At 40.4% G+C, this 13,038-nt stretch overlaps 1 protein-coding gene across 7 annotated transcripts in view; it reads left to right on the top strand.

The window, feature by feature from the left end:
* The window catches only part of MAST4 (microtubule associated serine/threonine kinase family member 4), a 446,036-nt gene that overhangs the window by 266,279 nt on the left and 166,719 nt on the right, over positions 1-13,038 (top strand). Inside the window, exons 1-2 of one of the 7 annotated variants that reach the window (XM_043546462.1) lie at positions 1,686-1,794; positions 5,700-5,780. The exons of 5 other annotated variants lie outside the window; for them this stretch is intronic. In XM_043546462.1, the coding sequence (XP_043402397.1) occupies positions 1,748-1,794; positions 5,700-5,780 (128 nt within the window). In that variant the 5' untranslated portion in view covers positions 1,686-1,747. Of the gene's footprint in view, positions 1-1,685; positions 1,795-5,699; positions 5,781-13,038 lie in introns of those variants that run through there. One more of the 7 variants, XM_043546465.1, reaches the window with a different exon arrangement.

Here is a 13,038-nt window from a genome sequence, read left to right on the forward strand (position 1 = left end):
ATTTGGTGAAGTTATGAGCCTTTGAAAAATAAAAATTCAGTTTGCACATGCTCAGTAGAGAGTTGTTAGAGCTTGGGAGCTAAATTCTCCAAAGAGTCCTTTTGCATTGTCCAACCTATCACAGCCCATGTGTGCTAACTGCACTTCACAGGCATTATTTTCATAGAGAAATCTATTTCTCCTTGGGGGAGCATTCAACTTCCTTAACCAAGAAGCCATCCCTTTCTCTTCCTGCAGTCCCCTGCCTCATTCATGACATACCTTCTAACTTCTGCCACTACCAAGGGGTCCTACAGATAACAGCCTCCTTTACTACACAATTCTGAGTGATCCCCAGAGAAGCTCCATCCTGTGCATTGAATGAGGCAGGAGTCCTGTGGAAAAAATGTGATCATGTAATTAAAACTGTATCCTAATGCATGTGCACAATGGGGGTGAACTAAGATTGCTCAGGCAACTTTAATTCTGGTATTTCTTAACTTTTGAAAACTTGACTTTGCAGCCTTAATAATGTTCTTTTGAAACGGGCTGTTTTTTAAATATATATAATATGTTATCACAAGGAAAAGTAGAAATTTGTGGATGCAGACTTTTAAAACTAAAAACTAATGGTTGGCAAGTAGAAAAACCATAAAAACAACATAAATGATTCACATAAATTGTTTTCACATTACTGTTACATTAGACTGGCATGAAGCACTTGCCATAGAAAACATTGATTTGAATGGGGTAAAATATTCTGACTCTTATAGTATTTGTAATAAACACTTACGTAAAGTTTTAGCATAAAGGCATAGACCAAAGAAGGTATCAACCAAAGGCATAGACAAAAGGCATAGACCAAAGAAGGGGATAGGGAAAAGAAATGGGTAAGTTTAAATCAAATAAGAGACATCAGATATACACTGTACTTTGAGTGTCTCTGTAAAGCATTGCATATTCCTGTTGTTAAAATGAGATTGTTTTCAAATTCTATATTTTAAAGGCAATCTAAAATGTCTGTCTTCAATTTGCAGTCTGGGTCTCATCCTTAATAAAATATTTATAACCTTTCCCTTTTTAACATTCAAGTACAACCACCCCAAAACAGAACACTAACTTTTTGTCTTACATTAACAATCAGTGCTACAGTAATATAATGTATTTGCTCCTAAGTCTCCTAAAATCATTTTCTATATCAAGAAAAGGAGCTTACATTGTCATTCAGTGACCTGCTATTTTATTGCCGCAGACACTGAATAATTCTGTTTACCAAGAAAAGGGATAATGTGACTTAAGCAAGATAGCTAAATCCTATTTGATAGGCTCATAGGGGGTGGTAAACGTTTGACATTTGCCGAGGGAAACTGGTTTAAGCATACAGTGCCGTTGCTTTATGTTTCTGAGCTGTCAGTCTGTGTGGCGAGGGGGACTTTTCATTCTGTCGAGGTGAAAAAGTGTGCGCGTCAGTGAGGCAATTGCTTTTTTAGGCTATTAGAAATTAATTACTTGACGTGCAGAACTAAAGGCTTCATTCTCTTTGCAAAATCAGTGCAGTGGGCATTGCTGTTAACTTGAAAAAGGCAGCTGACATTTCTTCATGACAGCTAGAGGTGGAAGGACCCAAACTTGCAGTACACCCCCTCTCCCCCCAGAGATTGTTAGTCCATTCCTTTATAGTGGTTCATTTTGGCTCTCTGTCATCACCAGGATGCTGCCAGTGAATGTGTGTCATGGTTACAATAGAGTGTGGTAACATATAACAGCAATGAAAGCCCAGCGGGAAAGGCTACAAATTCCAGGGTTGACCTTGGAGTAAGTATTGTCTGTCTTTAATATTTTAATGATTTCTGCATGGCATTAGCTTTTGTGCAACCAATAGCTATGTAATATATGTTTGTACTGACAATCTCGGAGCACTGCATCTTTAGGTTGAAGGAACATGTTTTAAATGCATTGCAGTTGATTTCAGCAAATGTGTGAGCCTAGAGCCAGGACATTGCAGTATATTTAGAAGAAAACATTTCTGCATATTTAAAGTTGCTGAATCTCAGGGCATGAAGCATCCTAACAGCTCACAGTGAAAGAATATATCTGTAGGCCATGGTGTCTGTCTTTCTCTCCCCCTCTCTGTTACTGTTTGTTTATCCCAGTGTTGCCTTTCAGAAAGGCCTCTATCTCTGCTGAATAATAGAGAGCACTACAAGAGATTAGAACATAATAGACATGCTATTTGTGAGCATTCATTAAGTATGATACCTATTTTACATGTGTAACAGAATATTAATGAAGTGTCTTATATTCTGAATGGTTCCTGCTTAGCATCTAGTCTCTGCAGTAAATGTGTTTACTTTGTATTTTCTTAAAGCTGATTAACTCATTTGCCCGCTTTCAGTTCTTACTTTGAAAGTAGCTACATGAAAATATACAAATTGGCTTTATAGCGAATATGTTGGACAAAGCCTCTTATTCACAAAATGTCAGCACATATTCTAAATTAATCAGCCAATTGTATTTATATCTGTACATACGTACTTACACAGAGACTCCATATGCTATGCATGTGTTTATACATACAGTGGGCACCCCAGAAAATTTGCTGTTTTTAGCTAGATAAATAGATATGGTTACTTCACCTCCTACAGTATTCCCTTGGACTTCCACATTCTTGCTACAGGAAATGCCTGAGCACTGAAAATACAAAGGGAAAGTTATTTAGTTATAAAAGATACTACCTAAGACATTTGGAAAGTTTTAAAGGGAGACATGTATGCAAGTAAGTGTGTGTATGTGTGTATATATACATGGGGAAAATAATCCATTCTAATATTGCTTAAAGGTGCCAGAAGCCTTATTACAGAAAATGACTTTGGAGTTAGTGCTTTGGAGTTTTCCCATTTATGCTTTTAACACATTATTGAAAAAATCCATATTTCAATGAAGACTTAATAATGCTCCTGCTTCTTTTACTTTGGAGGGGTTTGTGAACTTGTAGGTACCTTTTAGGACTTCAGAAGTGTATTCTGAGAAATAACATTACTAATTTCTCACAGATTTTGAAGGAGCTTCTTAAGGAGCTCCTTAAAATAGTTTCCATGAATAATTTATAGTTGTATTCTCTTTTCTGAAGAAATCACAATTTAAATACTTTAAAAATTAAACTTTACCAGAAATACATAATAATCTAATTCAAATGATGTCTCCAGCTACAAAAGTTGGAAAATCATTTACAACGCTATTTTTCAACAAATACTTTTGTTTTTGTAAAGGGAGGTAATGACTTGTACCAAACAGTGTATATTTCTTCCTCCTCATGGTGCAACCTCCCACGGTTATGCTTACTCTGCCATAGTGCTCAGATTTTGAATCATATATATTGTTAAAATGTATATTACTATAATACTAGTTGTTTGCTTTTTGTAGTTAAAATATTGTCACAATAAAAATTATGTATCTATTTGTATTACCTTACCTCTTTTACTAATACTTTTTGTTTTATTAGAATTGACCAAAATTTTAAAAATTAACTCTTTACCTTTAAGTTGTCTCTGTACTTTCTTATATTTTACTTCTTTGGACAGAGAAAGGGCATGGCAAATTTACGGTTGGTATCACCACCGGCTCCTTACCCCAATCTACCCCTGCCACTAACCTTCTACTGCACCCCAAGCTCCAGCGGAGGGGACACACACACACACACACACACACACACACACACACACACACACGAGAAACACGCTCCCTGCTCTCAGTTCTCCTGTCCATAGCACCCAGGACCAGCAGGGAAAGTGCTACTCAGCCCTTGCTGCCCCGGAATGGAGCATGACCAGTACAGACAGAGTCTGAATTTAGCTGCCAAATTCTAAGAAGTGTCTATTGAGCATGTGTGAAGATATTTTTCAAATCCATTTTTCCACATGAATTGCAAAAAGCACATCCCTGACACCTGCAACCTCCTACAAATTTCAAGTCCCTGCTCCCAAGCTTGGATGCTAGAGCGTCTCAATGAAAAGATTGTAGGATTTTTTTTAATGTGTCAAAACAACATATTTTCCCTAATCTCATTCTTGGAAATGGCCATACCATGTTTGCTTGAATTTAAGCCTCCCCCACCCCCCAAACAAACAAACCCCACCAAAATAAACCCAGTCTGACCCAGCATAGAAGAGTTCAGCCTGACCACTTTAAAGTTTAGCAAAGTTATAAACAACTGAAAAAAAGGTTTATAATGGTGTGTCAGATCCTGGTTGACCTTTCCCCTTCTGGGTTCTCACCAGGCTGCTGTGCTTGGATCTGGCCCTGGATCCATCGTACTTCTGAGCTCCCCTGCATCTTCATTTGCAGTGTCTTGCTCTAGCCTCTTGGACACAGACTCTGTCTCATAGCACTTTCAGGGAATGGATCCCCGCAGTCTACCTTCCCTATGCGCCCAGCATCAATGCTCACCGCTAAGACAACCCAGTTGCACAAGCTTACACTCCCCAGAACTCCATCCTCCTGGGGACACTGGTTTAGTTTACCCTTTCTCAAGGCCCATAATAGTTGGATCAAGCATACATAAATTTTGCAAAGAGGATTTCTAAACCAATCACATTTTATCCCCATGGTTGCACTAGCACAGGTGCAACTCAGCCTGTGATTTAACGTTGGGAGTGCTAGCATAGGTTGGCCACAGGGTTCAGGTAGATGACAGGATGTTGGGGAAAAAAGGCTGATGACTGGTCTATCTGTGTGCTCCCACTGTTGCTCTGTCTGGAGCTAGCACCAAAGCTAGAGCAAAGGTGGGAGAATTTGAGAGAGTCTTCAGTGCACACAAAAGTGCAAGCAAAGCTAATTAGTCGCTTTAGGACAAGAATTGAAGATGGCTAACTTTAGCCAGTTGCAACTAGAGGCATGTTACGGACATACTAAAAAGCTTTCCAGCAAGCATTCATGGGAAAAGTGCATGTTGCTGTTTGAGTACACTTCAGAGGTGCAACTGTGGAATCTGTCAGTGGCCCTACAATGCTATTTTTACAGACGAACCTTTTGAAGTAGAACTACAGTCCAAAGTACTTTTTAAAGACAGTTTCTAAGGTCAGAATTGTCAGATGTGGTTGTCTGTTAAACACATATCTGTACTGAATCACTTTAAATATTTGGCCTGACTTTCAGAACCGTTGAGCATCTGCGTTTCCCACTGTTACGGTAGTGCATCATGTTTGAAAATGGGGCCACTTTTATTTAGGTGCCTAAATTTGGGCTCCCAGATTTGAAAATTTGCACCAAAGTTTTCTTATAGCCAAAAATCATATTTTTATAAAGCCCATGTGCAAAATTAAATATTTAGTTTTAGGTATCTGAATATCTTCTTGTGTAAAGACTGCTCTATAGCACTTGAGCACCTCAGGTTGTTTGTTATAAACACAATACTTTACAAAGTTCCTTTCAGTTTTCCCTAGAGGACTCACATGCAGTAATCTTTTCCTGAAAAAAGCCAAATGTGTAGGCTATTCCACGCTTCCCACGTTTTCTTTTTTAAATTTTTTATCAATTTCATAGCCAGGGTGGACCAAAACTGATGAGGCTAATAGAAGTTATAATTAGTGGATGGTTGTGTACCATTTCATTCAAAACAGCGCTCTAAAATTTCTGTTTTAAGGACCATAACCCCTAAAGTAAATCATGCTACTTTTACTGAAGCGTTTGTTTACTAGAGATGACATTATTTTAACTTTCAGTCTCACCCCAAGGAGCCTGAGCCCAACCCCAACAAGCCCTTGCAGTCCATGCAGTCCTCTGTTCGCTTTTCATTTTTGGAGGTAAGCAAGTAAACTTCTGTCATTGCCATTCTTTTCTTCATTAAAAAAAAAGAGGACACACTGGGGGCGAGAGTGGGGGAAGGCAGATTACTGAATCAAATATGTCTGTGCAGTCAGGAAAGTATGTCTACTTAGAACAAGATCTTGTTCCAGCATTAAAGTATTTTTCAAATATGACAGAAACATGTTGTGAGAGGGATTAAAGAGACTCAAGATGTTGATGCATAGGGAGTTGGGAGTCATTGAAAAATCAAATCTTTTTATTATATTCTGTTTTCTGTAGCTAAATTTCAACAATTGTTACTAGTTCTTATGGGCCTTGCAGTTTTGCATTTATTTTGGTGTATTGTCTGTACAGGGGATGCCTGTATGTGGGTTCACTTTGTCACTGAGCTCACCTCCTTATGATGAAATGATTGTGATAGGAGGTACAAACATGCAAGTGGATACACTGGCTTTTTTAAATTTGTGGTGTTAGAATTTAATATTATATCAGTTTAATGAGATATGCTGCACTGTTTCCCATCACGTTAAAAGTCTGAGAACAGTTCAGAGGGTGAGGATTGTTCATTATTCAAATAGTTATGTTTGTGTAGCAGATAGACAATGATGCACTTTTAGACAATGATGTACTTTTACGAGGTCAAACAGTTTTCAAAATAGGAATTTGATGTCCAGGAGCTACACTGACCTAGGAACGCACATAGTGATCTAGTGTAGGTCCTTTGGACTGTTTCCTCTTCCAGCAGTAGAAATGTCATGGCAATAGAAGTTGTGATTCTAATACAGTAAAACTTCACAAATATGCTCTGTGAGGTCTTATGTCAAAGACATGATTACTTTGTCAAAATATACGAGAGAACATTTACTATTATACTATGAAATATAATCATAGATAATGAAAACTGAAGTACACTTGTCAAATAAACAAAATTTATTTGGTGATGCATCATTCTTGCTTTGTTCAATGTCTTGCTAATTCACAGAATTAAGTAAATTACTGTATCCTGTGTCTTTTTCAGTAGTGAGAGTTTACAAGGTTCTGCTCAATGGAGAATGTTCTCAAAATAAATATTAATACATTGTTATACATATCCGGGATGAGCAACTAGGTAATTTTGTTAATCAAGAGTTTCAGCAGATGCTCTTAGGGTGAAAAAACTTTGAAAAAGTAGTTTGTTTTTTAATTATATAGTAATGCACATATTGTGTGCATTAAGTACACACAAATAGGCCTTAAGTATATGGTTCTAAAGCTTTGGTTGAACGTTGTGTGGAAGACGTTACGTGAATGTATTATTCTTGGTAATATACAGTTTTCTTTATTAAAAACAGGTGGATCACTGTCATCCTTATTTATGTGATTTGAGATATAATTGGGAAATGTGGTATTTTCTGTGTTTTGGGATTTTCCCCCTCAACATTTTGATAGTGGTTGTTGGTTTTTTTTTTTTTCCAAATGCTTGCTGTTTGGTGCAGTGGGGGAGGAGGGGTTAAAAAAAGAATTTTTTGTGTATTTTTAAATATAATTTAAGAAGTCATTGAATATATTCTGTTCTTAATGTGTTTGAAAGCTCTCTGATGTTAATTAGCTGGTGGTCTGCAGCAGCATTATATGCTATAGTGTTTGTCTTGATAGCAGGAAAATAGTGAGTCATTTTTCAAAAACAAATATTTTCAAACAGCCTCTTATGCAGCCAAGAGAAAGCATATAACTCTGATTCATTCTGGATTGTGACCTTCTCTTTTTGTTTTGTATATTTCTGTAAACTCAGGGGGTTTGAAAAATGCAGAACAGCAAATGCATCAAATAATAGTTGTCATTCAAGGCTCGTCTAGGTCAATAGGAAAAAAGTGTGTGTGTGTGAGGCAGTGACTTCACTGAGACTTCTCTTGCTTAAAAATAATGAGGTGCATAAGTGTTTGCAGGACTGGGGCCTTAGAAAAATGTGCCTGAATAGAATTTGTGTGGGCTAGAGCCCTCGGTTGTGGTCCCTTCCTACCAGCTCTTTCCCTTACAGTTGAACCATAGAAAGCTATCCTCTGTAAGTTTCATTTATAGTAGTTGACATCACACTATTGCATTGGTCATTTCAAAGTCATTAGTATTACTCTCCGTAAGGGATATTGTATTAAAAAATTGCTTGGGAATGATAGGTGTCAACCGTTGGGAGTCAGTGGGAAACAGGCACATATCTGCCATTTGTACATTTGAAAATCTCCAACTTATACAGATGATGGTTTTTATATAAAGCTCCAGTGTGCCAGGTGCTTTACAGTACATACAGAAGAAATGACCCCTTCCAGAAAGAGCTTCCTCTGAAACCACAAACAACTGACTATATGAAAAAACATGGGGGTGTGCAGGAGAAGACAATAAAAGGGTTGCAAGAAGATCGAGGAGTTGCTTAGAAGGTGATGCACAGATATTGATGGATTTTAAAATTATCTATTCAAACTTGTAATCTAATAGGTTTGGATTTATTTTAGTCTTCATTTGGGTGGGCATTCTTTGGAATGGAAATGGGGAATGGGAATGGTGGATGGGTGTTCAAACATATGTGTATAGCAAGACCGAAATTAGCAGGGAGAGCGGAGGAGATAAAGCTCTTGAAAGAAGAGGGCAAAAAGCATGCTGAGTAGTAGAGGAGTTAAAATAAAACAATAGGGTGGGGTTGAAGGGAGGAACTGATGGCCAATGATTAGGTAGAAAAAAGCAGAGTCTTGAATTTCAGAACTGTGTGATGTGACCAGGAGCTTGTTAGGTTGTGAAGCTGATTTGGGAAGGCAGGGACGCTGTCTGTGTGTGTGTGTGCCCTTTAAAATAAGGCTATGTCTACACTTAAAATGCTATGGCAGTGCAGCTGCAGCTACTGAATCACTTGAGTATAGATCAGGGGTTGGCAACTTATGGTATGCGTGCCAAAGATGGACGCATGCCAATTTTTTTAATGGCACACTGCTGCCTGCCATGTCCCAGCTGCCCGCCCCGCTCAGCCTGCTGCCGAACCCAGGCTGGGACCCCAGCAGGCAGCAGCATGCCATTAAAAATCCTGCCCACCCTGGCTCGCTCTTCTCCGCCCCCCGCGGGGGCAGGGTGAAGAAGCTTGGTCCTGCTGGCTGCTGCTGGGTAGGTGAGCTCCCCCTCCCCCGCCTCTTCCCCCAGCGTGCTGGGATCCTGCCCCTCCTCCTCTCCCTCCCTGCCGCCGATCAGCTGATGGCCCTGCAGCGCACTCACTGCTCCGGGGAGAAGGCGGAGAAGAGGTGGGGACAGGGCCTTGGGGAAAGGGGGGAGGGCGGCGAGAATCAGGGCATATCCCCTCCAGCCCCCTGTCATGAGCTGCTCTGGGCAGGAGGTTGGGAGTACCCCCACAACCCTAGCCTACACCCCCAGCCCTCTGCCCTGACCCGTGCACCCCCCACACACATACCCAGCCCTCCCATGCCCTGACTCTTGCACCCCCCACATTCTCACCCCCACCCTGAGCACCAAACGGGAGCTCCTGCACCTGCCCCCCCGCATTCCTGCCTGCACCCCTCGCACCAAATGGGAGCTGCCCAGGTAAGCACTCCATACCCAAACCTACTGCCCCAACCCTGAGCCCCCTCCCTCATTCTAGCTCCTGGCCAGACCCTACACCCCAATCTCCAGCCTGCTCCTTCACCCCCAGCCCCAGCCCAGTGTACTCCCACTCTCAGCTTAGTGCAGAGAGAGAGGAAGAGAATGTGCTAGAACCAGGGAGAAGGTAGGTACCCACTCTATGTGGGCAGGGCCAGGATCCCAGGCTGGCAGTGGGCTGAGCGGGGCCAGCAGCCGGGACCCTGGCTGGCAGGAGCCGGCGGACGGAACCCCAGACTGGCAGCGGGCTGAGCCGCTCAACCCACTGCTGGTCTGGGGTCCCGGCCGCCGGCCCCGCTCAGCCTGCTGCCGGTCTGGGGTTCTGGCTGCCAGCCCGGGTCCTGGCCACAGGCCCCGCTCAGCTTGCTGCCAGCCTAGGTGAACGGAACCCCAGGCTGGCAGCAGGCTGAGCGGGCCAGCGGCGTAAGATCAGCATTTTAATTTAATTTTAAATGAAGCTTCTTAAACATTTTGAAAACCTAGTTTACATACGACAATGGTTCAGTTATATAATATATAGACTTATAGAGAGAGACCTTCTAAAAAACGTTAAAATGTATAATTGGCACACGAAACCTTAAATTAAAGTGAATAAATGAAGACTCGGCACACCACTTCTGAAAGGTTGCCGACCCCTGGTATAGATACTACAGCAACAGGCGTGGTTCTCCCATCATGGTAGGTAATCCACCTCCCTGAGAGGCAGTAGCTAGGTCAACAGAAGAATTCTTCTGTCAACTTTGCACTGTCTACGTTGGGTTAGGTCAGCTTAACTACATCTCATGGGGGTGTGCTTGTGGCTATGCCAATGTAACTTTTTAGTACTGTAGACGAGTCCTAAGTTTTTGAAGCTTTTTTATGCCTGTTAGCCCTGCTGAGCCAACACAGCTGAGAGGGAGTTTGGAATTGTTTACTGAGTGCCAGTCAGTTACACCCGTGCAAACCCGTTAAAAGCTCATGGAGTTACACAGGTGTAAATGGGGGTATAATTTGAAGATAATAGAAGCACAATTTAGTCTGCAGAATCTTTATTATTGGTCTGCTATTCAAAAAGGAAATATAGCAACTTGACTTTCAGATCCTATGTTGTGTTTGTGGGGCTGGTAGGTGGGAAAACTGTTTTACTAGTAAACAGAGCATATTGGTAAGAAAACAGAGAGATGATAGACCTAGAACCCTACAATGGTGTTCTGAGTCATATTCAGAGTAAAACCACACTTTAAGTAGTTGCATTTGACCTTTTAAATCCCCACAGACTGTCTTCACTGCAGAGTTAACCAGGGAGAAGGCACATGGATCTGAGCATCTGGGTTGGCCTAGCCCAGATCTGAGCATCTCCACAGCAAAGCCATACCTGAGTTACTGTGTCCTCGCTGTTTTGGCACTCACCTGTGTATGTCTAGGGGCATAGTCCGTGGTTATTTGTGCTGAGATGCTCTAGGATTCTTTTCCAGCCAATTGTGGGAAAACTTACCTTCTCCTTGGTGAGGCCGGTATTGATGAAAGGACATTGGAGGACTATCAGCACTCACGGGATTTAGCCTATGTCCTCACTGCAAAGTGGGAGGTTCCAGCCCAAATTAAAGAGGATCCTGGGTTCTAACCCATATCCCAAGCAAGGTAAGATAGCCTGAGCTTAAAGAACCTCCATACCAGGGTCAGAAGTCCGTCTGTGTCGATGGTAGTAGGGTTTGGGCTAAAGCTCAGGTAAACTGTGCTGTGAAGACATATCCTCAATGATATGGGCCCTGGATGCCTTAGAAATCAATTTTTTTTTATGGACAACCGGAAGAAATGTAAATAGTTGTGTACAAATTTGACTGTCTTATAAAATGCTTCAATCTGACGCCTTCTTCGTTTTCTTTCTTTTTTTTTTTTGCTTCATAAAGTTTAGGAGGAAGATTTAATAAAAACGGTGTATTCTAAATAGGGAAATGATTAATGAGGGAGAAAAGAACCTTGAGAAATTGCCAGCCTGCACCTCTCTGGAATGGTGCTCTGGAGTGACATTTTATTTATTTATTTATTTATTACATTTTTTAAAATACATCTTTAGGTGCCCATCCAGTGCTCTAGAGGCAATTATTTCCTTGTCGCAGTCTGAAAACTGCTTTATCTTTTTCTTTAGTAAGAGATAACTTGTCTGAGACATTTTAAATGCTGTTCCGTTGATCCCCTTTCCCTTAGCTCACATAAAGATTTTCCCCAAAGTAGCTGCCTGTTAGTTTTTATTATAAAAGCATGTGATTGTCTGCGCTACACTTTATACATATATTTTATTTAATGTGAGATTTGCTACACTGCTGCAAGTTAGTGATTTAGATTAGCCAACAGTTTGGGAGAGGATAAAGAACTATCTGAATTTGATTAGCTTCTGCAAAATGGTTGAGCATTTGGTAATATTAGATCTCTGATGCTGATGGTGTTAAAGAATTTTACTTTTGTTTGAAAATCTATACAAAAGTCTTCATATACTGTAGTTGTAAAAGTGACCCAAATGAAGATTTCCTGAACTACTTAACTACTTTGTAAAGCAAAATAGAGAATGAAAAGCTTCTAGCAGTATTCTTATGAAATTTGCTCTCACAGTTTCGCTTTTTACTGTAACTTGAGATACTGCTCCGATTAATTTACATATGACTTCCTAGCCTACTTTGTTTAAAAAGGGCTTATCTGCTAATCTGCAAACAGTTCTGCTTCACAAATTTTAAAGATAAATGATCTGTTTATCTGAGCACAAAATATTAAACTAGTTGACAGCAAAACCTCGCATAGTCTTATGCATTTTGTATATGCAATAGCCATTTTGTCTACCTGACATTAAGTAGTTTAATGTGTGCAACCAGATAGAATGGATATAAGTTTGTCTTTACTTTGGATGAACCCAGTGCTTTCTCTCAGCTATTGTCAATGACATTACAGAAAAGAATGAGGTGTAATTCCTAGGCTTATTTCTTGACCTTTGTGTGAATGGTGGAAGAGCAGAGTGAACACAGTCTATTAGAACAAAGTTATCCGAAGAAAAAAAATTAATCTTTCTTGAAATTTCAGTGAAACAAAATAATTCCAATGGGAGTTCTGAGGTTATTGACATTAACTGTGACTCTATACATCATTCTTGCAACTAGTGTCCTATAGTTGTACAGAGGAGGTCAAGTGCTGTGTCTATTGAAAGGTTATAATTTGCTGGTTATGATTATGCTGTCTGTATGTGTGTATCATTTTTGTATTTGAAGTTATGAATATTGGCTATGTACTTGTATCTCAAAATGTTTGATTCTAAGTAGCTTCAGTGAAGCATTGGGTCAGCTGCTTGAGAAAGGACTATTCTCAGTAAGTGCCCAATCAAGAAACACTTAACTGACAATGGACTTTGGGAAACGCCAATCCACATCTGAAATTTCCTGGAAACATTCAAACTAACATGTAAACAATGATGTCGGCCTGCAAAGCTGAATCATTCATGGACATGTGACTTGCCCAGGTGGCTACAAACTCCATCTTGTTGCTGTGACTTTGCACAAAAGAACAAAGGGGTTTCCGCCCACAAGAGAGAGTGAATATAAAAGCCCTGGAAGCCTCTCCATTTTGTCTTCAGCTGGCTCAAGAGATGGCCTCTCCACCCCAAAGAGATGCCTG

Source organism: Chelonia mydas, chromosome 5, assembly GCF_015237465.2.
Source record: "Chelonia mydas isolate rCheMyd1 chromosome 5, rCheMyd1.pri.v2, whole genome shotgun sequence".
Classification (NCBI taxonomy): Eukaryota; Metazoa; Chordata; order Testudines; family Cheloniidae; genus Chelonia; species Chelonia mydas.